We start from the raw sequence: 26001 nt of genomic DNA on the forward strand, positions 1-26001 counted from the left end.
TCCCATAATGCATATCCCAAGATTTCCTTAGCGTGTGCAAAGGATGACAAGTATCAGTACTTCATACAACTATATTTAATAAGTTATTACAGAAAAAAATAAAGTCCAAACTACAAAGTTTAAGCAGTTGTAAGCAATAGCAGCATTGAGCTCCATGTTTAGTCACAGTACTGCAGTTCCATACAAGCATTAGTCCAAGCCAAAAAGGAAGAAGCCTTGTTAGAATTACTAGCAAAAACAATCTAAGAGAACATGTAATAAAAGATACAGTACATTTAAAATTAGTTGAAAAACAAGTACAGAGATCTTAGCTGTGAATGCGCTAAAAGTTATGTCCATTATTTTGACAGTAAAAGTACAAATATCTAATACTTTATACCCCAACAGAACTACATCCAGGAAAAAAAAAAAAGAAAAAAGAAAAAAAAGAAAGAGCCAAAATGACCTCTTATTAGTACCCTGGTTTTCTACTTACTGCTAAACTTTCTCATTTATATTTGAGTGTACCAAAATTATGTGACCTATGTGATTTCTGACCAGCTACCCATTTGGGGTATAGAGTAGTGTCACACTAACATGAATATAAAATACTCTGTGGTATGATAGAACACTATAGCAGCAGAGATTAAGAAGTTTGTCTGTTTAAAAAAAAAAAAAAAAAGAAAAGAAAAAGGGTTTAGCTGACATCATACAAATTAGCAGAAAAGCAACTACATACAAGCCAGATTAAACAAAAGAGACATTTCTAATTATCTGTGACTAATCGTTCACTCATACCTTGCAAGTAGAGATGTCACAATACTGAAATATTAACATGGGAGCTTTTCCCAGTTAAGCGCCATTTCTTTTTTTCTTTCTTTTTTTTTTTTTTAAACTACTCTAACAGTGAAATCAGCAAAGTTATTTGCTAACTGCATATTTGCAATACAATTTGTTTTAGCCCATGCCTTGCTAGCAGGCTATAAAATACAAGCATGTAGGCAGAAATATAAGCATAAACTTTGTACCACTTAGCAGGAATCATTTATTCCCTCTTCATTCCTTAATCTCCTTTTTTTTTTTGCAATGTGTGTACATTCCAACCAGTAGTACCTAATTTGAGTCTAAATTTTACTTCACTATTTGATCTAGTCTATACATTACTTACAGAACTGAACACACAGAGGCTACACAATAGACCAACTCTGGACACATTCCTTTCCACAAGTTGTGGATGAGCCCCTCTAACACTCTAGTATAAGATAGTCTAAAAGTCCATCAATAACTTGTTGAAGTAATTGTTTTGTCCAAAGAAAGTCATTGTATGCCCTGTTTACGCAACACCAGTTTTAGTCTGGATTGGTTTTGGTGCCAGAACAGAGAGTCACTGGCTTCAGGAAGGGGGTTTCTCCTGGCTGCATAGGAAAACAACTGTAACGTAAATGGAGGTGATGTGAAAGGTGTTTTGATACTGGCATTTGGTATTGCCAATACAAGAGAAAAAAAAAAAAAAAAGGACAGACACAAGAGAGGCAGAGAAGAATGGAGAAAGACAAAGAAGCTGAACATCTGTTCAGACATGGCGGCAATATGGGTTACTGCATTGCTACCAGGAAATGGATGTACATTATTTTGCGTTAACTAGGCAGCTACCAACACTGGTAACGTCATTAGAAAATGATGTGGGTACCTACAGTCTGCTCCATGCTGCCACTGATAAATGTATGCAAGAAGGAAGTTGTGCAGGAAAGGGTCATTTTTAATTAAATAAATAACAGGGTGGCAAAAATACAGTGATAAATATATATTTTAGGAGGTTCATCCTAAGACTATCGAAAAGAGTTTATAAAAGTTCACAATGAGAAAAGTAATGGAGCATTATGCTGAATGGGCAGGGTCAAAAACCCATCGTTTCAATAGGTTTAGTTCATTATAACGGCAATAGTATTTAATCAACACTGGTGGTGTATAAATCTAGACAACGAACTGGTACTGTGACATCCCTATTATCTCCCTAAATCATTTTGATAAAGGAAAAGGCTTTTCAAAATATCACATTTTTTCTGCTTCATTCTGTCATTTTATTGCCCAATTCTTTGTTACAATTTTCCAATCACTTTACATAACCAACCATTTTCATCATTGCCACACTATTGTAAACCACATCAGCAAGTTAATACATAAAGCTTTGCATTTCAAAAAACTAGACACTTTAGTAACAATATTACAAAGATTTTAGCTTCAAAAATAACTGAAAATGAAAAAAATAAACTTTTAAAGAATTAGCATCATAAAATTAATTTATTCCAAGTAAAAATACAAAATAATATTAATGACATTGACCAGATATGAAAGTCTCTCCCAGAAACAACTATATTAATGGTTGAGAAAGCACTCCTTAAAGAAAATACGAAATAAAAATGAAAAATATGTAAATATGTTTAATTTTTTTCTTAGCAAAAAATCTTTCTAAAAATAACAATGAAAATTTGTCTCAGTACAAAGGCTACATTACTATTGAAAAAATACCAGCATGAAGAAAAGGTACATATTTGACAGTAGAAAAATGATTTTAGTGAATCACAATGTCTAAAGTCTGCAATGAAAATAAATCTGCAATAAAGATTTATGCCTTTTTTCTTTTCATTTTTCTTTTTTTTTTTTATACAAACAGTACAAACAGTATTGCACATAACAACAAATAGTCGAGGTTAGGTTAGCCTTCAAAAAAATCGACTAGTTCAAGTCTCACATCAGAAAAGGCCACAATAGGACCTGTTGTACCCAGGGGCTTCTTAGTCAAGTTGCAGTTCAGAACTCCATATTTTAAAAAATAACTTTTTTTGAAGGACCCTCTTTTAATAATAACATATTAACAACTCAGGGGCACATTCATTTACAAAACAAAAGGGAGCATGTTATAATTTAATAAACTAAAAAAAGTTCTCTTTAAAAAAATACAAACAGAAGAACTCTCACAATTCTGGTCAGTCGTGCATAATCACACTTGATTATAAATATACAAATTAAGGGAAAATATTTTTTCACCTTCTATTCACAACTTTCAGCACCAAATGGAGTTTGTTTACACCTGTTCTTTATGATAATTTTTAGTTTTAATCCAACATTAGGCTATATTGTACATTTTCCAGCTTCTCTCTCTCTCTCTCTCTCTCTCTCTCTCTGTCTCTCTCTCTTTCTCTCTCTATCGGGGGTATGTTTCTACATGAAAGAGGGGTATTTCTTCAAAAAGGTTTACTTCTTTCACATAATTAGGTAGATTTCTGTAGGTTAGCTATGATTTTTAATATTACAGTTATAAAGCTCTAACTTCTTCATTTTCAAAAAAACTCAAATAAGCATGAAAAAAATAAAGTTACCCATCTGTTAAATCATTTTTCTTGCAGAATTAAATTAATATATATTTTTCTGAATAAACTTACTTAGAAAATATCATTTTCTTTCCTATATTTCAAAATTGAGGTATTGCAAAAGATCATGTCAGTCAGAAAGCATGCCTTTTTCTTTAAAAAAAATCATCAGCCGACTGTTGAAAACTGTCTAGATACAAAAAGTAGTGCATAACAAAATGTCTTGTACAGATGAAAAAACAGAAAAGACACCTGGGCTGGGAAAAAGCAATATCACAAAAATGCCCAGAAGTAACCTCAAAAGGGATAATTATAATAAGCCTTTTAAACCAGTAAAAAACTATTTTTTCTTCTTTTTTTTTTTTTTTTTTTTTCCAAAAACAGAAAAGTTCCTTTCAAAGCCAATACTTGCAACTAAACATTGGGAAAAACAGCTTACTAAATTAGACACAAACAAGGACATCACAACAAACAAAACCCAGAACATTTAAATCTACTATGCGGTGTCATATCCAGTCAGATTGTCCCCAGAACTGCAAAAATAAAGGAGGAAAAAAAAATAGTGTACACATTCTCACAATCATTAGTATACCAAGTGTGTTTATATTTAATTGCTATCTGCAGCCCCATAGTTCATGCTAAAAAAATGTCCACTGTGTTAGCAGGTCTTAATTGTATTCAAGCTTCACAGGATACATCCAGGGATTAGAGAGATAACGCCACATCCACAGAGCAGACATCTCATGATACTTTTATATGCAGACATTTCTTTAGCACCACTTTTTTTCCCTAACTTTCTTAAATGTGCCTAGTTTATTAGTTTGACAGACTATCTAATTGGTAGTGTATGTATGCTAGTATGAGCTCTTTGGTTTTCTGGACAAGGTCTGCAACTACGTAAATGATGCAAGCATTAGGAGAGAGATTGTAACTAAGAGCTCATTTCTGTTTATGTACCTGTTATGAACTGTCAAAAGTGTGTTAATGTTGGATACAGAGGCTTTAACAGTTAAGTTTGATCACAGTACTAGACATAATCACTTTACTATATAAAATAAATTGCACGATATATAACAGAGCACCGCAAAGTACTTCATCTACCATCCACAAATTTGTTTTAAGAACATCCTACAGCTAGTTTTTATATTTGTTGTAATATAGGTCATTCTGTAATGGGCTGATCCTAATTTCAGAAGCATTACATTTACTGAGGCATGCCTTCCTCCAGTCAGTAATCAATTTTTTTTTTTTGTTACTGAATGCTTTGTAGCCTACGTAGATTCTTCATAATTTGTGCATTGTGGGCAGGTTTTATATTAGACATATATAAAATTTATTGCATGCAGCAACCTGATTAAGTAAACATGCAGTCAAAAAATATTGACCTTCCTTGGAAGCTTTTCTGTATGCTATACTGATCTTCTTTCAGCAGCCATCACTATTTTAATCACATATTCATTTTTTAATTGATACCCTAGCCTGAATAGAGTATTATGGTATTAGTAATACCATTTTAATAGCAGCAAAAGCTATTGCAGCATACATTTACATAACACTAAAAGACCTAACCAAAAAAAAAAAAAAAGAAAAAACCCTCAGCAAAACAAAAGAAAATGTCTGATCCAGCTTATGAGGTATCATCCTTACAAGTCAAAAATGGAGAGCAACTAAAGGCTTATTTTCTTTAAGGGTTATTACTACTCTAAATGACCCAAACTAATGATTGCTGAATATCTGTTTAAGTTTTTGCTACATCTGCCACCTACTTGTGAATATTACCTTTGGTAAGTCATCTGCTAGGGGCAAGTCTAAATTTCTGAAAATAAGTGCATGCTCCAGTTTAAAAATAAAAATAATTATAATAAAAAAAAAATCTTCATCACATACACATCAACCAGTGAAGGCTGATGAGAATGGCAGTCTACATAATGTCACTAGTGACAAGTCTTGTGTAGGAAATTAAGGTACCAAGCAGATGTTTGTGTGAATCAAAGTGCAAAATCAGTACAGTTACACTCTGCCGGTCTGTATTATACTGGACACTGAGTTCAGTAATGTGACTGTAAATAATAATAATAGTAATAAAAAGACCCATATCTTCATTAAAGTCGAGGACGAATGCACAGATTTCCAGAACACTAAGCCCTGAGGCAGCGCTCTCTTTTTCCCTCGATTTTATCTACTCCAGTACTTGTTGCTGGGGGAGGCCTGGGGTTCAGCTCCAGCGGAACGGGACGTGGCGGGGCCGGTCACCTCCCTCCTTTACCAGTGGTTTGTGGAACTCTCGCCCAGCACGAGAGTGTATGCTTGCCCAGCAGTATTCACAGTAATACTGCAAACAGGTAACGTTGGCACAAAAGAATGGAGCAAATTTTCCACCACAACGAGTGCCCTGGCATTCATCACACATCTGATCATCCAGCACATATGGCTTCACTTCCACCTGCATTGAAAAGAAGAAATAACTATAAGAAGATTACATAGTTTTGCTAAGTATGAATAGAAAGAACAATATTTTAATTCTTTTGACTCTATTGAAGGTTTTAAACTAATAATGGATTAACCCAAACAGCTTGGCACTTAAGTTTTCATACCTACCAGCTTACTTGTCAGAAAATCTCAAGGAACTGTGTGCTTTGATAACTATTCAATATATCTTGGAAAAGTTAGGTATGTGAAAGTACAAAAATGGAAGTATGGCAAAAATAGCATCTCCAAGGATTTTGCTGCTAAGAAGTTTCCAGGAATGTGAAATTGGTTGTCATGAAGGCAGGGTGAGAGAGAGCAGCACATAGGAAGGAAAGTAGATTGACTTATATAGAACAAACTGGTATTGCAAAACCTGAGAGGTCTGGGGAGTTTGAGGTTTATTGTTTGGTTGTTTTTTGTGAACAGCAAAATGCAGGACAAGCCTAAAAGATGAAGAGATTATTGACATAAAACAAAATTAAATGTGCTTGTATTAAACTTCTATTAAAATCACTGTCTATTTCTTTTATTTTTAGCTCTAGAAACGTAGTAAGATTTGTAGTTGTTCCAACTACGGCCTTGCAATCAATTAAAAACACGCTTGAGAGCCACTGACTTTTGTCCTACTCTCAGTCATAAACATCCTAGGATGGGGATTTTGTTGTTGTTTTTAAAGCACCTGTGCCAAACAGCAGTATTTTGATGCATGACTAGGCATTCACAATACTACTACTACAGGAGTTGACAACATGTGAGTTTTCTCCTGTATCTGATCCTCAGAATCATGCCTACACGTTTAAATTGACGGTTTATTCATTCTGGGGAAGTCAATAGATTATGTAAGTAAATTTCTGTGTCTCTGTGAAGCTATTTATACAGTTCATAAAGTTTATAAAGTTCAGATAATTACGTTAAAAGACAGAAAAAGTTGAAATATTCATACTTCGATTATAAATTATTTTGTACAAGTGATACTCTCTGGCTAAGTATAATGCAAAGAAAACTTGAATCCAGTAACTATGCTTAAATACATGCAATATTAAAGAAACAGAATGAAGAATTATTAAAGAATACAGAATGAAGTATTAAGTTGAAAAACAAGAATCCTATACAACAAAGTTTTATGGTGAATTTTACTTCAGTTTATCCCGATCACATTTCAGCAAATGTTACTTATTTGAAGCAAATCTGATATAGCGAGTTATATTTCTTGCATATGGATCTGCCAGAACTGTTTTTTTTTTTTTTTTTTGGTTACACTATACTACTGTTATGACATAGAACCAGTCTGAATAACTGCCATTCTACATCTATCACTATCACTCTATCACTATCTATCACTATCATTCTGCATCTATCACTATCTCAACATGAATCTGGAAGAAGGCAGGTCCAATGTACATCCCTAGATCTCCACCTACTCACATTTTCAAAGCATGAATTGTGAAGGTCTGAAATTGATTCTCTTACTCCTTTTCTTGTTTTCATTCCTAATGAAATAGTTTTAAGAATGTATACCGTACAATTCAGGGATTTCAATCTATTACATATAAAAATTAACATTTAAGGACAGAATTAAATGAATTCATATTTCTTCAACTTCACAGATAAACCTAGTTTAAAAACAGATAAAAGATAATCAAGCTTAAATTCTCAGTCAGACATCTGGGGAAAGTATTAATTTTTGTAACAATTACCAGTTAGCATCATTTGTAGTTGTGTCTTAAAGCTTAGAAAGAAAATGTATCACCCAGTTTTTAAGCATGGGTAATACATAAATCTCAGAGGGTTTAACAGTGTGATTAAGTTTCCAAAATTAATCTTGTTAGTGTCTCAGTAGAAATTTTAAGAATTAAATGTACAAAAAAAATAATAATAATACTTATGAACAGCTTTGTCTTAGTTAAAGTCATAAGGTATAGTAGCATCACAGAAAAATAGTTCAAAGACTAACTCCATGCCCTCATCTAATCTAACAAAAAGTTCACTGCAGGCTTTTAAAGAGAAATCAAAACCAGCTTGGACTCTGCTTTGCAGCTATGTTATTAAATATACTGCATGTCATAGACATACCCAATATGTGTCAAGCTGACTCTTTAATAAACATTGTATATTAGATTAAGTAGAAAAACAGTCATCCCTATTGTTATAATGCATAGCACTGCATCTTTTGAAGAATTCTAAATACTAAGTCCTCAAAAACATAGGTGTTATTTGTACACGTAATCAAGATGAGAAGATAGAAAGTCTAAAGAAATAAAATCTCTTGGAAATTAAGAAATGTTTTCCTTTTAATGTCTTCAGCTCAGATTGTAGCAAAGATATGGATTTTTCTCTATACTTGGAATACCCTATAGAACCCATAAACTGAAAAAACCCAACACTATTTTTACCCCCTTTTACCCATCTAGGATTTATCGGCATCTATTTTTGGTTAAATAATACTCAAGATCTTGAGGTCAGCATTACCTGTTATACCTGTGATAACCCCTGTGTTTTAGGAACCTTAAGGCTAGACATACAATGTAGAAAGAGAAAGTTACCTAACAATAGCAGAAATGCCAGAAACTATGTAAGTAGACACTAAATAATATCTGTTGATGCACAATAAGCTAACATCTAAAGCAGGAGAAAGAAGGTGGGTAATTCTATGACATCTGACCTTCAGAATTCAAAACAAATAAAACCAAGACTAAACTGAGTTTACCACCAGCTATTTTCTGGTTTTAGTGCTAAACAGTTATTTAAGATGTTAAAGGCATATTTTTTCCACTCTGCTTTGACAGCTTAAATATGTTTTTAAATAATTAACTAATGTAAACTGAAGAACAGAGGTTACAGTGTTCTCTAACATGTATTAGCTTAAGGATTTATTATTTTTTTTTTAAATCTGTACGGTTTCGTTAGTAGCAATCATTCCATTCTATGCTATTTTACTTACCCGTTTATCAATGTCGTTATGTTGGAGCTGGACAAAGCGAGCACTGATAGCAGCAATATAGCTCTGCTGATTAGAGAAAGCCACTCTGCCAGCACCTTTTGGATACTTCAACTCTGGGTCTGTATCAATGCCAGCATAGCAGACACCTCCATATAAACGGTCCATAATCATTGCCAATTCAACTGCAAGAAGGCAATTTTTAAATATTATGGATTCAACATAAATAGTTTTGTTTGGTTTGTTGCATAAGAAATAGTGCTATTTGCCTTAGCATACATGTCTTCCAAAGTCTAAAACAGCAAACCTAAACATTGGTTTTAACAACAGCTTGAAACAACTCTATGTGAATTACAGTAAAATATAAAGTCAAAGAAACAGACTGTAAAAACAAAGCTTGCTGTGATTCAAGTGTGGGAAAAAAAAAAGGCAGAATTATGTTGTTAACGTAGGTATCAGGTCAACTGTTTTGGAATTTATCATAAGGTAAATTCAAACTGTGCTGTTTGGAATTAGGTATTCAGGATTTACCACAACAATGCGGTTTGTTAATGCTAGCACACATATAACATCACTTAAAGATACTCCCGTATTTGGAATCTGTTACTTTAGTCTATATACCAGGAGTTTGAAAAGACTTTAAGGAATTACTTTCTATTTGAAACAAAATTTGGTGAAACATCAAAAGTTACTATATTTAAAGAAAGCCTACATTTGGGGCGCAATTTAACTTATTATTTTTGTAGAACATTAACTTGATTGTGGATCTTTTAAAATGGTTTGCTGTTTTTCCTCACACTACAATAATTCTAAAGAAGTTACAAACATCACTCAGATGACAGATTGAGTGTAGGGCTGAGGAAACGTACAGAAAGGAGGTTAGGAGAAAGAACTCACTCAGTAGCTCAGTGACCATATGTCTTTGCACAGCTTAAATGCCTCTTCTCCATTTCTTAATGAAAAGAGAGATTTTTTTCTTAAGAAATGGAGAAGAGGCATTTAAGTTGTACAAAGACGTATGGTCACTGAGCCAAGTTATTTCTATAAGTTAATAAAGGGAAAAAAAAAAAAGAGATAAAGGACAAGTTCTTGCAAAGCAAGGTACTGGGACCTGCCAAGTCAGTGATTTTCATTATGCTAATGTGTGAAAACACTTTCAGTAGTATGTTCAATTTTAGATATCCAGAAAGAAAAAAATATTTTACTAAATATTTAAATTGTTGTAGCTCTCACAAAACTTGCTAACTACTCATAGAATTGAGCCTACTATTAAACAGAGTACATGTCCATTTGTATAAATGTGTTTGTCACATTAAGGGAAGACCATATGCTAATTTATCCATGTGCAATGAGCAAACAAACATCTGACTCATTCTACCAAACTAGATAAAACTCATGCTCCAAACAGTAAGGGGAAACTATCATCATAATGTACTGACTAGAAGATTCTTTTACTTTACAGTGATGACCAGCAATAGGACCCAAGGGAATGGCACGAAGCTGCATGAGGGGAGGCTCAGGCTGGACATTAGAGAAGGTACTTCACCAGGAGGAAAGTTAGGCACTGGGACAGGCTCCCCAGGGCAGTGGTCATGGCACAGAGCCTGTCAGAGTTAAAGAAACATTGGGACACTGCTCTCAGACATGGTTTGATTTTTGTGTGGTCCCGTGTGGAGCCAGGAGTTGAACTTGATGGTCCTTATGGGTCCCTTCCAACTCAGGATATTCTATGATTCTATGATTTGTAATCACCATTTAGGTAAGGATCCCAGAAAGTGATGGTATAGAAAAACAGCAAGAACATTTAAAACCATTTAAAATAGTAGTTCCAGTAAGTTACTCTTGCCTACAAAGAACATATGCGATTCCAGGAGAATAAAACCACGCAGTATTCAGACATCTTTATAAAACATCTGAATGAGATCTTGAAAGCTGCAAGCAAGAAAAACTGGAAACTGCCTGTCTGCTTTGGAGACATTAAGCATCAGTTCTCAAATATAGCACATAATTTCTGAAAGGCCAAATGACATAGAGTTTTATGAAGTGCTATAATTAGAAGTGAGGTAATATTTAATTGTTATCATTTACATAATTAACCTCTCTTACAATTATGCCTTATTTTAAGATGGTGAGGAAAATGGAAGCTGCCAAGAAATTTGGATTAAGAGAAATTTTTCTTAGAGCAATAACTGGGGGATCTTGTGTACAGCTTCCCCAAAAAAATATGTTTAGGATTAGGATTGGAAGAAAGAGAAAGCGAGGAGCTACAGTTGTAGGGGGCTGGAAAGCAGCAGCTACCAAGAATCATGGCCTAGCAGTCTTTCTTTGGGACAACAGTTGAGGCTCCTTACCTACCACAGCCCTCGAAAATTAGAATTGGGATTAAGAAGAAGAGACTATGCAGCTGACTCAGAATGAGGTTGGAAAGGAACTGGTAACAGGGAGTGATGGCTGCCAGAAGACCTATCTAGCAGAAATGCTTTCAACTCCCTAACGGTTTTGTGACCTTGTCAATAGCTCAGCAAAAATATAAGGATTACGAAGGGGGAAACAATAAATAAATGTTGAGCTACACCTGGGAGCTGTGCTGGAAAAGGGCCTTCAAAGCATAGTGGGGGCTGCCCATAGATCTCGGATGGGATAATAAATATTTCCTCTGACCTAAGGCTAGGGAGTCTTGTCTCTGACTCTATGGAAGAAAAACAGGGTAGAAAAAATGAGAGAGAAAACAGAGCTACATCGAAATGAGTCTGGAAAGTGATTTTCTGTACAGAGTGGGGATACCAAGACTAGCAAGAGACCTGTGCTGGGAAAAAAAAAATAAAATCTTTCTTCTTAGCAACAGCTAAGAGGCCTTGTCTATAGCTTCACAGGAAAATTAGGGTTAGGGTTGAGAAAGACAGAGAGAAATCAGAGCTGCAGATGTAATGTCTGGAAATGGGCTGGCGGAATTTCGTCTTCTAGTCAAAGGGTAGGGAGACTTGGCTGCATCTAGCAAACAAATCAGGGTTAGGATTAAGATGGTCTATATTAAGGAAAATCAGCCAAGTTCTAGTATATTATTGAAATTCGAAGAAAAAATGTTTCTACTTATAATTAGTAATCTATTTAAAAGATCAGAAATATTCAGATTTTGTATTTTGTAGGCAGGAAGAAACTGGTTGACTTTGAAAGTGAGCTATGATCTTTGGAAAAGACAGAATGTTTCCTGCTCTAAATCTTTTACATATATTCTCTCTCTCTCTCTCTCGCTCCTTTTAAGTCTTTTCTGCACAACCTGAAACCCCTGTTACATGCCCAATATTTTCATTGGGCTCACCAGCTCGGAGGGGCCGTGGAACTCCTCCAACGAAGATAGTTTTTCTTGGGTCCAAAGGCTGAGATCCGTCCATCACAAAATCACTGTCACTTAGGTTCCAAGGTCGAATTTGCACCTGTAAAGAGTATTGAAGATTAGTTTTAGTAAAGGAATTTGACAACTCAATTTAAATTAAGAAATAATTGCCAAGTCTCTCTAATTAACAGCATAATTTTATTTTAGCAAAAGCAGTAAATCAGTGGCATAACCACCAAAACAATTCAAGGACATGGCTTATCTGTTTTTGAAAGAAGGTGGACAATTCATTTGTCACCTCTAGAGGCCACACTTGAGTTAAATTCTTCATCATATCAAACTCTCCTTTCTCATTAATTGCCTGCCCCTAATTGTCATTTATAACAAGAAATCTGTGAAAGGACATACAGAATATTTTATCACTTGTATATAATTACAGGTGCAGTTTGGGCTTCACATTCAAGGATCCAGTAATTTTAAAGCACTGATAGAATGGGTAGAAGAAATGTAATTAATTTCTGTACTTGGATACAAAAAGGAGTTTATTTAAGAAGTGCAATAGCTCACTTCTGTTAAGCAGCAAACAACACAGCTGAGACGAAGTCTTCAGACTATACAGAAAGAAACTGCTCACAAGTAATTTTGATAAAAATGTTCATTTGTCTGTTTATCAATCTTAGTGCATAAGCATACTGACTGTGCTGTAATATTAGATTATTCATTTATCTGTGTAAGCTTTTAAATAGCATTTAAAAAGGCAGCATATTTTATCTAATTATATTTATCTGTAGTTTCCATCTATCTGTACGTATCTGTAGCCACAAAAAAAGAGTAGCATTAAAGAACTTTAGAGATGCAAACAATACAAACAGGTTACCATATGTTCTGCTGTAGCTGTCTGCATTACTTGTGTTTGCCCTGCAGTTTATATGTGGTAAATTAGACATAACTAAGTTATAAATTTCTTAGCTATTGCATGCAGAAAAAATAACAATTAAGAAACCTAATGGAGTACAGGGGATATTTGAAGCTATCTGGGTTTTAATGGAGGGGAAAGGGAAAGGATGAGAAGAAGGAGGAGGAGGAGGAGAGCATGGTTAAGTTCTTCATTTCATTGTATAAGGCCTTCTTTTCTTTCCAATGATACAGAAAAAAAAATGCTTAATCCAATTGCTTTATATCTAACATTGTAAAAGGATGCATACTCCTGTGAGATACCAGAAGTACCAAATATGAAAGTTAATTGAATATGGCATTTATCAGAAAGAAGCAAATGTTAAAACCACATTACACTGATAAAGAAAGTCAATTCAATGTAACATCAAGGACAGCAACAGGAAATGGACATGTCAATTAACTATAAGTATTTATTTATTATTATTTCACTGAAAAGAGTAACAACAAATGGGTTAGCAGCCAGCATAAGTGTCATGGCATAAGCTACTTACTGGTTTATCCTTGATTGTGGGACTTGACACACACAGGTAAAGTTTCCCATCTTCTTCCAGACAGGCATCTATGAGAGCTTGTACAGAGCTTTCTTCCTGGAACAGCAGAAAGGCATAACCTTGGAAAGGATAAGGGCGCAAGAAAAAAAGAACAGGTTAATTTATAAAGTATTTTTTTAATCAATAAGGAAAATAAATCCCAAACATGAATAAAATATAAGAATTACAAGCAACTCTTAAAGCTCTTAGTTTATTTTCATAAATTTAAATTCACAAAATTATATCATACCCTCGTACAGTATTGATTTCAGAATGGAGAAGAGAATGCTTTCTGGGTACGACTATGTTAATTTGTTTAACTAATTATTTCAAGTGGAGAGAATACAGGTTGAGAGAATATAGGTTCTTATTATCCAACCACTATGTCTGAGCTATTTATATGGTGGTATCAGTGATTATGATCTTATAATGGAGACACTGAGTTTCTTGTTACTATCTAGAAAGAATAAATATTAGAAGTAAAAAAAATATATATAGCTAAGCAGATAAAGAGACTTAAAGGCAGAAATGTTAACATATCATAAAATAATATGAATTACCCTTATTTAATTATACTTACAAAGTAAATGAGTAGTATATTTTATTTCTAAGCAAAATTCCTTAGAGTACATACTGTTAGGATGAAATTTTAAATCATTCACCTGGAACAAGTTTTAAGTTTTTATAAGTGGTTTAAAAAAAATAAACATGCTGTTATTAACAGTGATACACTAAGTCAAAAGTTAACTTTAGCAGAGTACATCAAGAAGTAAGACAAACTTTGCAAAATAGAAAATAACTTTAAAAGAACTGCTAATTTAAATTCTGAAGGAGCACAATGTTTCTATGCTCACACGCTTAACTCTATATGAAAAAAACACCTAAAATAAATAGGCATAAATGAAAAAGAATGGCACTTGCTGTGTTTTACTTGTTGTGTTTCATTAAAAGACCTGCTGTGTTATTTATATTTAAATACAACTGTTCAAAAGAAAGAAAAAAGTCGAATAAAAATTGCCCCAAGTAATTCAGAATTTCAGGACTTCAATTTAGCCAGTAAAACTATGTGTGTGTGGCATTCAGTGCTCTTCTCAATACAGCTGACAAGAAACCTTTCTTCGGTTTTGCTTAACGTTGTTAAATTTGAATAAAGATTTAACCTGAGTAGTCCATGTTTTTGCCACGTCAGAAGTGAACTAATACAGTACAAGCTACACTAAGCAAAGCCATCTGAAGACTGGTTGCTAGACTTGAATACAGCTGCCCACATAAGAGGGCTTTCTATCAAGCACGCATTACTCTTTTGCTCCATAATCAGTTCAACTCAGTTTTCTCACTGAATGTGAACGTGTTGGCTCTGACCTTTATAATTTTGCCCTTATACATCTTACAGGCTACTTCTGAGAAAATCTGCAGCAATTAGGGGCAGTTGGAGTTTAAGTAAGGGCTGCCAGGCTTTCTCTGCCTAAGACTCTTTACACAAACTAAGCGCCCATCAGTGGTATACCACATTTAAATTATGCCAACTTGTAGGATAGCTTTACATAGTCTATTTGCTATTAAGTTGTGTCTTAGCCTAAGTTTTGCAGTAAGTATTGAGTGAATATTACTTGGCATGTCTTTTTAAATACATACTATGCAACTCTAGATTTATTAAATAAAATTAAAAAAAATAGTAAGACAGTTTTCCTCCGTAGAGGAAATCTACCAAATTACCTCTTACCCTACTCTATCTAGTCCTATGTGACTTCTCAAAGAACATTAAATTTTGTGCAGTTGGTTGTTTTAAAAGACAAAAAATACTGTGTTAACAACATAATTAGAGCCTAGGACATACCTAGAAAGACTGACTTACCCAAGAAAAAAAAAAAAGTTTGATCAACACTCTTGCTAGCAAAAGTGGAACTTGCATACCTAGCACTGGAGTAGATTAAAGATACAGTCCAAATAAAAAGTGAAATACTTAAGTAAAAGCATTGGTTTCCTCTCTGGGAGATGTAATTCTCTTGAAACAGTTCCCTAAAGCTATAAGCACACTTCAACATCTTAGTTTTAGACTTTATAAAACTACTTAAATTAACTAACAGAGTACAAAAATAATTCAGTTGCAACTGTTACCATTTACAGCTTCATTTTATTTTCCATCTATGCACTTGTTACATCTTCCTTACTCCATACCATTCTTTCTGATTAAATTTGATAATTAGAGCAAAAACTTTGTATAAATTATAGTTTCAGTACAGAAATTAAAGCTTCTTTTTCAGCCTTATAAAATGTCCCAGTCAGAAAACCAGACACGTAGAAAAGACTACCAGGGCATTACACCTCCAAAACCAACTGAGCACACTTCATAGTTCTACCCCAATCCCTGGTTTATATTTTATATAAGTGTCTTGTGAGACAAATTCACAGAAGATGCAGTACAGATCATTCTAGTACTATGAAATTCAAATAGTAAGACACGTACATTTATGTATATTTTGAAAGGATGTATAAAATATATTTAAAGCTTTATCTTCTGACGAGACCACAAGATTTGAACTCCAAAAAGCAGAATTTTTGTCTATTTCAGACTTTTATAAATCTCAAACCAGCAAAATCTCTGAATTTTGTTTAGCATAAAGTCAAAATCAAAATTGGGAAATTCTGGCTAATTACTTGGCAAAAATGCAGACAACAGCTTGGAAAGCTTCTTTCTTCTATGAAGTTTTTCCAGGTTTTTGTGGGTCATAGTAAGAGGTTACCTCTGTGGTAGTTGGAGTTGACAGGCATTTTTGGGTACACTAAATGGTGTGATCATAATAATTATGAACCAGATAAAATTAGCTAAACTTTGGCTGCTAGATTACAGTCCAAGTTAGTATGAATTCATTTTTCTAACCTGAGGCTAGCACCAGCTGTGAGTTTTAGTTTAGTAAGTTAATACCTCCTCATTCCTCTGGACCTCTGTGACTGTAGCACATTTGCCTGTCTCTGGGGGCTCTCTGAAGTCAGACAGGTAAGTAGATTATGGCAGCAGTCTTCTGTTAATCTAGACAAGCAAGCAGGCTGGACCAGCAAAGTATACATGGTGCTCAGCATTACTTCAAAATGTGGTGATTGCACTTCTGTTCCCATTATTCAAGGACTTTTGATACTGAAGACTAACAAAGGTTACACTGACATGAAAAATAAGTAAATAACAGAAGTTCAAATGATAAAGGAATCATGTAGAAGCTTATATGGACAAGAAAGATACTTAAAGCATAGTTGTTGGTTTTCTGTTGTTTTGTTCCACACCCCACCAACACCCCCAGTCAAAGAAAGGGAACTGATGAGTTTTGGTAGCATGCTGTAGCATGACTGCATGTTACAGACAAACCTTACCAGTGACCTATTCTCATCTGAGCAGGCACTCAAGCTTAAGGGCTCGGGGGCCTACTCCTAACTCAGATACCCACAAAGTAAAACAGGCAAGTTATTTGAAACCCCAGGAAATAGCAAGATACTTGACAACAGTAGAATATCCTATATACACAGATATATAGCTTCTTGGCAGAGCAGAAACAATCTAACTCCTTCTTTTGGCTATTGGTACAACATCATTGTAGTGCTGACAATACACATTGCACTTTGCAATCCACTGGAGAAAGACAACAGCATATTTTGCTATATGTCACTACAACTTCTAAAGTGGTACAGCAGAGAGAAGATGAAGAGAAGATTAATTTCCTTAGATTCTGAGGCACAGCCAACAAGCTCCTCATCCTTGAGCTCAAGGATTTGTTATTTTATGGAAAGCAGTGCAAGACCTGAGCTGCTTTGTACATGTGCCATTCTGACATCTAAACAGCAACACAATTTCCATATGAAAGGATATTTTGTCCAGTTGGTCTAATTTCACTTAGCCTTGCTGAGAACAAACAGGAAAATCTGGCATATGCACTGTGTCCCACAAGCTTGAAATAAGATTGTCATTTGAAATGCAAGTTATGCTTGAAACTACCATATGATGCTACTATAGTCTGGAAAATATTTTTTTGCAAGCCTTGTCTAGGCTAGTAATGAATAATTATATACAAGGTCAAAGAGTATTTGAATATATATGCATGGCAGAGGTCTGCATAACATCTATCAATTTCTTATGTAATTGATCTCAAGTTCGTAATTTCCAAAATTCAGCCCGCTTGCAAAATAAGATATAGAAATAGTATTCAACATATTCACGTGTGTTCTCAGTTTTATAACACTGGTGTTGGGCAGTGAAACTAAGAATACAAAAAGGAGCACTTTCTCTTCTGTCTACATACTGCATAGCAAGCCAGAACAGACTTTGTGTAGTCACATGTATTTATCTCATATGCAGAATGGAAAGACTACTTAAACTTTAAAAAAAGTTAAACTACCTTTGAAGCACACTTTCTTTCATTCTGTCTTTTAAAAGCTTTGACAGTGTCTTTTCTGATTCTTTTCTGATGTTTTATAGATTACAAGATTACAATAAAAAAATCTACCATCCACCTAAGATCTCTTACATAATGTATTTCAATACATATCTACCTCACATTATTATATAAAAAAAATGAGATGGACTTAAACTTGCAAAGAAAGTTAATATTCTAGTTTCACATCCGTGGGTTTATTTTTCTGTGGTTGAGATGGGTACCTCAAAAAAGTAGCTTTAATGGATGTAATTTTATCATGAAATATAAATAGCAATTTCTTCTCCCCCCCGGATTTTTAAAAATAGCTTTAAATTTAATTACATTTGTATTTACTAGAACTTTTAGAATAAACTTGTTTTAAAGTCCACAGTAAAGGAACATTTAGAAACAGTATGAACCAAATTATTAAATCAGTTAATGTGATGACAAAGGGTCGTTGCTCAAAGTCACCATTCTTATCTTATCTTATCAGAAGGTGCTTTGAACATGAATAAAACATTTCTAAATCCAAAGATGAAAGAACTATTAAAAATGAAACTGATTTTTGAAAAATAAAAATCCAAGGTGTTGGAAAAAAACAAACAACACAGACTTTCTTCTAAACGTTGCAGTGACATGACCGGATTTTCAAGACGACATCAAAGGCTTTAAATACTTAAGAAACCTCAAAATAGAAAGGACAGTAATCTCACTTAGCTACTGCAGAAGAGTGAAATTATGTATTAGTCAGGGCTGCAAAGACTTCTTTTAGGCAGTCTAATTTTAAATGGAAGCATATGACACTGTCAGCTGATTCTTTTCTCTAAAAACCCAAAAGGTAAGAAATGTGAACAGTTTTGCATCTTACAACTAGATTCCTATTCATTTTTGTGTTTTTCATGAGTACTAGACTGAGTCTGAGTAATTTGATATGTAAGAAATTTGCCATATGCCACATTAAAGACAGGTTTTGGGGTAGGTTTTGTTTGCTTTTAATTAAAGGTATGTACTCCGTATCCTTAGTTCCACAGCTGTGAAATCCTGAATCTACATAGTAGTTAAATGAAGCATGCATAGCTAAATAAGAGATGATGAATGTCAAGAAAAGTCAACAAAGCAAGCAGATCACATGGAAGAGTTGAAGAAATCTGAGGTTCTGGATCAGTAGCCTCTATGAAATGAACTACGTCTTCATAATCCCAGTTTTACTGTTAAATAGCCCACATCACTGAGATTACCAACAGAATGGAAAGTAACACGTAACAATTACTACAAATGATCAAAACATACCACAAATAATAGAGAAATTAGTAACTTCCTACATTGTCACAAATATTTTGGGAGTTTTTCCCCACTTCTTCAATTTAAATTAAAAAACAAATGAGAACAACCACACACATGCACAAACAAAAAGAAAAACAATAACCAAAAAAAAAACCACCACATCTATTTGCTCCACAAGGACAAACGTTGTTTTTGAGATGGGGACAGTTGCCCCAGTGTTTCTTCTTCACTTCACTGCTGAATGGAGACAATAGCATTCCAATAGTGCTGCAGTGAATATATATACAGCTAAAGACTTACAAAGTCCTTTCAACTCTAAAACAAACCAAACAGCAGAAAGGATTTGTTGATCATCACAACTTACAGACTTTCTCGGCTTACGGGGAAAAAAGAGTTAGTATTGAGATACCATCTCAGTCTGTCCTGTAGTAAAAATACTTCTCCCAAATTTACTGATGAAAACCATTGACATGCCACCCACCCCTCCACCCTTTCAAAAAAGCAAACAAAAAAACCTCCACTAGATTTGTGGAGAATATTCCACAAGAGTATTAAAACCTCTCTTACTGTCTGTCATTTTACTTCTACACTAGTATAAAACATTGCAACAGCAAATTTATAGGGTTGTCTCCTCTTTCAAAGGTCACAGCCATTTTAAAACTTCAGACTTCAGAAAGCAACATGATCCATAGCAGCTATAAATCAGAATTAAAGGGTATAAACAAAGGCTATAACCTACAATTTGGTTTATCATAGTTATAATAGTAGTCGCATAAATTAATTATATGAAAAAGACTAAATTTTTGATGAGGCAAGAACTACCTCTGTGAAATTTACAGGGTCAGCAGCATGAAATAGGAAGCATTTGCATCCATAAACACCAAAAAAAGTACAACTAAATTCAGAATTGAATTTATCAATTTCAGTTTCCAAAGGCAATATTAAACCACGACTGCTCCGGACAAAGCAGTTCATTTTCATCTAATGGGTTTGGGTCTGCTGCTGCTGCTTCAACTCTGAACAGATGGCTGAAAACAGATCACTTTCAAGTTTGAGTGAAACCCCTGTTACTCTTGTTTGTCAATAAGCCAATTTCAAATTCCACTCTGAGCAACTTCAATACAGAAAAATTCTAGATAAATGCAAATCGGTAGTCTGCTTGATTTCAGCTTCCATTCCTTAGTGTCAGCATGAGGTAAAACTATGTTAATTGCATACAATTTCCAGGGGAAGAAAACAAAGGTCCCCAAATCTAGATTTTTTAGCTGAAGTCAGTTATTTTTAATTAGCGAAATTTGATACTGGATTTTACAACATTTTACCTTTTAAATTCAAAATAGAGTAGACAAAAAGGAAAGACTTAATACCCAACATCATTTACATAGACCAAGAAACCAGCAAGATATTTCCAGGTGCGTATGATTCTAGCGCTCCTCTGTGCAGACAGTTGGATAGTCTGCACTTCACAGTAACTTTAAAACTGTCTAGAGAGGAACTCAGGCTGCAAAATATTTCTTAAGCCAGAATGCAGATGGTTGGCTCAACAGTTGTGAGGTGTAGGGAACCAGGAAAGGCAACTGTTCAAACTGACTATATGTTCTCCATCCATTAAATTAAGGGATTTATTTAAAGACCAATACTCCAGGAGGATGTTGCTTAGACAAAATCTTAGAAAAGATGAGTGCTTCTGCTGTCTTCCAGGGTCACTCCACATTACTGATTCCAATCCCGTCAGAACAGCACTCTGAATTCTAGTTATTGTTCATCCAAAGGGCAAAAACATCATTATTGTTGAAGAATTTTGCTAACAGTCTTTTTAAAATTAATACCACTGATCATCCATATCTGAAAACAATCCCTTCTGCTTCTTTTTGCACTTACACAAAACCAGCACCATTGTTTATACAGGAGGATAAATAACTAGGGAAATGAAAATACCTGCAAAACCATAATGGTTTTCATAATGAAAGATATATTATGCTTGAGCATTTGATAGGTTAAAGGCTTCATATATGGAATTTACTGCTAGAGTTTTCCTTTAATCTGCTATCCAGACAGTTTTAGCTGTGCTATCTACAAATAGTTTTAAAAAACCAAAGCTACAGATCCAGGGGAATGGTGTAGATGGACAACATAAATGAGACTGCATACACAGTGTGTCAAAGAGAGCAACTAATCTGCAAAAAAAGTTTCAGACAGTTTAATTTCAGAGGTTATTTTAGATAATTTAAAACTTTTTTTTTTTGGGGGGGGGGGGGCTGCTTATTTTTGTTTCATTTTTTACAGTTTAGCTAAATTAATTTTAAGAACACCTAAATTGCAATTACTTTGCATCTTACTTCTTTCCATAAAAGACATGCTGTCAGCAGTTTCCCTTAACAAAAGGTTTCTGTTGCTGACAACACAGCTTCAGCACTAGGCTTTTATTTCTCTTTGTTTTATTAGTAGTCAATTTGTCAATTTCTGCTTCAATGAATTGCTGGTTAATAACTGGTTTGAATGTTCACTTGCATGTGGATTGTTTTCAGGTTCTAGTTGCTCAAGTCTCGTCTCTGTTGGCCATACAGAAAAGATGCAGCTTGAAGACCTTAATGACAGAATGTGTTTCCAATTTTCAATTACTCACATTTGCAGAACAAATTTTCTCTCTTAAAATTTCTAGTTAGTGAAAGTATGCACTTTTCTGGGAGATAAGAGTGGTACATTTTACCAAAAAAATAACAAAACACACCAAACAACACTGGATTTATTAAATCCTCTAAAATATTATCATTTTCACTTTATTAAACGAAAGATGCACCACCTCCATTGCTATGTAGAAGACTGATTGCACTGAGACAGCATTAGCCACATACATCATAGGTCCCAAAACCGGGAGGATTTCGTATGGTATAATATACGTAAAAGCTGCCAGGCACAGCAGTGAGACATCTGAGACACACAACAGCTCTCATCTGCCCCTAGCTTTTGAAATCAGAGGGATAGAACAGAATCCCTCTGATGAATAAATAAAAATAGAATAAATTAAATAGAGCTGAGACTTGATGGGGAAAAATATAGTACTTTATAAAAAAAGCAGAGTATCAGTAACATCTACTTGGTTTTAGAAGTTGTTGATGAGAATCAGAGAGACATTTAACGGCTTCCATTTGATAAAAGCAGCCTATTTCCTACAGATAAGGGACAAAACCCTTTTTCTAGTACTTCGGTATGTTCAAATTTCAGGTAATGCTTTCAACTCCCTCACTCTTTTTGCTTCCTTAAAACTTATTAGTGTCTTAGTCATTAGAGGTTTTTAAATAATGGCTAGAAAACAAAACAAAACACAAACACATTTTATCTTCTGTAAGGATCTAAAATTTTGTTGGATCTAGAACAATTTCCACAAAATCTATTCTTGACAACCTGTGCTTCTGTTCCAAAGTAGGATCAATGGTTATTTCTGGGAGACTTCAATTAAGAAGGGCTTTACTGACCTTTGCTTTAGATAAAAATAAAGGTTGTGTGTCAATGTCAGATGTCTCTCCTTTTCCAATGCAAGGCTTTGTGCATCCCTTGTTACGTCGTTAATAGGACAGGAGAATTTGAAAACTGGGGTTCTGCACATACACTGACACGCAGCTGACACAGCAACAACATTTACAAAATAAAATATTTGAAAAAAAATAATAACTTTATACACACCAAGTATTACAACTGCACATGCTTTCTGCTTTGAAAACTATTCAGAGCAAGAAATGAAAATGCTGCTTTTTGAGCTTTTTTTTTTTTTTTAGAAGAAAACATAAGAACACAAATTTCAGACTAATAGGAACACAAACTCCTAATAAGTTCCTAATAAGAACACAAACTTCAGACTGAAACGGTATTGTCACCTTCTATGGTAAATTCTTTGCTAATGTGATATAATGTTGAGCAACCTTTCGTTACTAGTGTTTAAGGAAAGAATAAGCAATACATTACTAGTAAAAAGATTAATTCCACACTCTTCCTTGTATTGTTCATAACCTATTGTCTACAATACATGGAAGTGACTGAGAACTCCCTTCAGTGATCTGTTTTCTTGGAAAGTAATTCCAATTGCATACTGAGTATTTGGTATGAATGTTTTAGCATTGTCACTGTCCTCTGGTAGCAGTATGCATCTACAGAAGCTGCATGATGTAACCAGATGACTCTGATGCATTATTTCTTTTTAAGAGTTTGAAAGGGAAGATACTTTACAAGTAGCGCTCATCTTTTTTTTTTTTTTTTTTTTTTTTAAACATTATTGGGCCTTTTATATTGACTTTCTTTAATAAAGACAGCTATAACAGGAAAAACACAGTGTTTACAGTGACCAAGGAAAAAACAATCTAAAATATTTATCACTTCTGTCCAGACGTGCATATATGTACATTATCAGTGCATTCACTTGTAAATGGAATTTACACACCTTCTCTTTCTCCTGCATTTTTCTTTCCAAGTTACTTTTTTGCACTAAGATATTTTGTACATTGCTTTTCTTGTAGAGTCCAAACTAATGGTTTTAAGGCTGAAGAACAGTGCTCTATGACTACCACCTTGCCACGGACTGATCAGAAATTAAGAATTTAGCTAGATATCATGAACAGGCAAGTCATTCAAATTAAAATCACTAGCATTTTCTTTCATATTTGTGCTGTGAAGTGTCAACAGTCAAAACAACATTTTTTTTTTCAGTCTGCCTAGGAGTCTTTTAGCCATTATCCAATGTAAAATTTCTGTATAAACAGTAGCTACGTAGAATTATTTAATATACCAAATTTTAGCTTAAATATCCATTCACTGCTTAAACATATTTATCAGTAAGTCTCAATCAGAATTCATGTTTTTCTTCCCCACACAGACACTTCATAGTCACTAAAAATCCAGTGAGAATGTACCCATACCTCCTGAGTAAGCCACGCGATGTGTAAGCACATGTATTGAGTCACTTTGATATAAACAGTGCAATATACATATATGCTTAATTAGTATACCAGTATATCCCAGTAACATATTTTTAACTTCCACAAAAATGACAAAGAGATGCATACTCCTAAAAATGCATGACTCAGTGCTCTTAATTAAGAAATGTGGTGAAGGCAGTCATCAAGCTCTATGCGCTTCTGTTTCTCTCAACACAAAGCTTTCTTCTAAAGAGGATCTGCATATCTCCAGGTATAAGAGCAGAAAAGTTAACATTTTGAACTTTGCCCTGTCCCTGATTTGGAAGGCCCATGACTTATAAGACTCACCTTTAACTATTAGAAGGTAAATTCTTAAGGCACGTCCTTTCTTTTTGATGTCATCTTTATGAACATTAAGATTTAAAGCCTGTGATCACAGCCAAGTGTAGCTCTTAATATTAGTTGCTCAATATATTTTAAAAAAATCATCTCAGTATCACTTACCTATATACCACCAGAAAAGTGAATACCCAAGAAAAAATCTAATAGTACAGAAATTATTCACAAAACCATAAATGAATGCATTCTTTAATATGAACTAGCTTTAAAATTTCCTATTTCTGTCCAAAAGAGATATCAGTAAACTTTTCCAAAATGCGTTTTTTTTTTTTTTTTTTGCCAATGTCAATTCTTCAGATCACTGTATCATTTAATCAAATGTTTGTCTATTTTCCACTTAGATTAAATATAGTGCTGACTTTAAATAAGTGAGAATTTCAAGAAGTTTTACTTCAGGTAACAGCTGCATAACAATGCAGGGGTAGGGGAAAACAGCAGGACTGCACACAGGTAAATCTCACTGACAAATCCTAGTCACTTACTTGGGCATCTGTCCAAATAAATTTGCTGCAACTGTTAGTCCAGAAAGTGAATGCTTGGAATTGGTATTTAAACAGAACCTACTGAATTGGGCATCTCATTTAAAGCTTGTGATGATGAGTAGTGATTAGTAAACACATGAACCAGACTTCAAACAGCTGCTCTTTAGATTTTGGGAGCTGCAATCCTCTCAACACAAGCCTTAAATATTGACTGTGGCTTAACTGAATGTACTCTAATAAAATAGTTTGTGTAAGGTATGAGAAATCCTATTGCAATCTTAACTCAGTGTGGCAGTGAGCGAGAGAAAACAACTCGCCTCTTCAGCATACGACCAATGGAGAGGGTCCAGATCATTTAGTGGAAAAACTTTGTTCTGGAAAGAGAAAATGCTGCAACTCCAGCACGTGACATTGAGTTTCCCCCCAGAGAGTCAGTCTGCACCTATCAGTGCAGATAGTGCTTTGATTGCTAGAAATTAATCCAACCTATCAGAGACACCTTAACAACTCTGAAGTCTTTGGAAGAAGAAAAATAATAATAAATTCAATGTATACAAAGAAATGTGTCCAATAGACTAAAAGTCAACCACAATTTCTTGAGAACCAGACAAGAAAAAAAAAATACAACACACAGGTGAGGGATAAAATTACTGATAGGGCAGAGGTCTAAATTCAGACAAGAGCCTTCTTTTATGTTACAGTCAGAAAATAATTGGATTTGGTCCCACTACCTAAAAATCTCGCAAGAGACTATTCCCCTTAGGAAGACATTTTACAGAGTGTTGTCCAGCACATGGTGTTGCAAGATTGATTCTTACCAAATAATGGCTGAGATGCACTAGTTAATAATGAGAGCCACTATCAGGGATTGCAGCCCAACATCTGCCCCTCCCAACCCCAACCCTCCCACCTCAAAAACCTAGTGCTGAATATAAGCCCATCCAG

General features: G+C 34.4%; 1 protein-coding gene across 8 annotated transcripts in view; it reads right to left on the minus strand.

Moving 5' to 3' along the window:
- Nucleotides 1-2048: 2048 nt before the first annotated feature.
- CPEB3 (cytoplasmic polyadenylation element binding protein 3) overlaps nt 2049-26001 on the minus strand; it is a 92259-nt gene continuing 68306 nt past the window's right edge. For all 8 annotated transcript variants that reach the window (XM_050712052.1, XM_050712051.1, XM_035541636.2 and 5 more), the window contains 4 exons: nt 13540-13658; nt 12077-12191; nt 8761-8942; nt 2049-5793 (listed from right to left, as the gene is read on the minus strand). In XM_050712052.1, the coding sequence (XP_050568009.1) occupies nt 5566-5793; nt 8761-8942; nt 12077-12191; nt 13540-13658 (644 nt within the window). In that variant the 3' untranslated portion in view covers nt 2049-5565. The remainder of the gene's footprint in view (nt 5794-8760; nt 8943-12076; nt 12192-13539; nt 13659-26001) is intronic.

This window comes from Cygnus atratus, chromosome 7 (assembly GCF_013377495.2).
Source record: "Cygnus atratus isolate AKBS03 ecotype Queensland, Australia chromosome 7, CAtr_DNAZoo_HiC_assembly, whole genome shotgun sequence".
In the NCBI taxonomy this organism is placed as follows: Eukaryota; Metazoa; Chordata; class Aves; order Anseriformes; family Anatidae; genus Cygnus; species Cygnus atratus.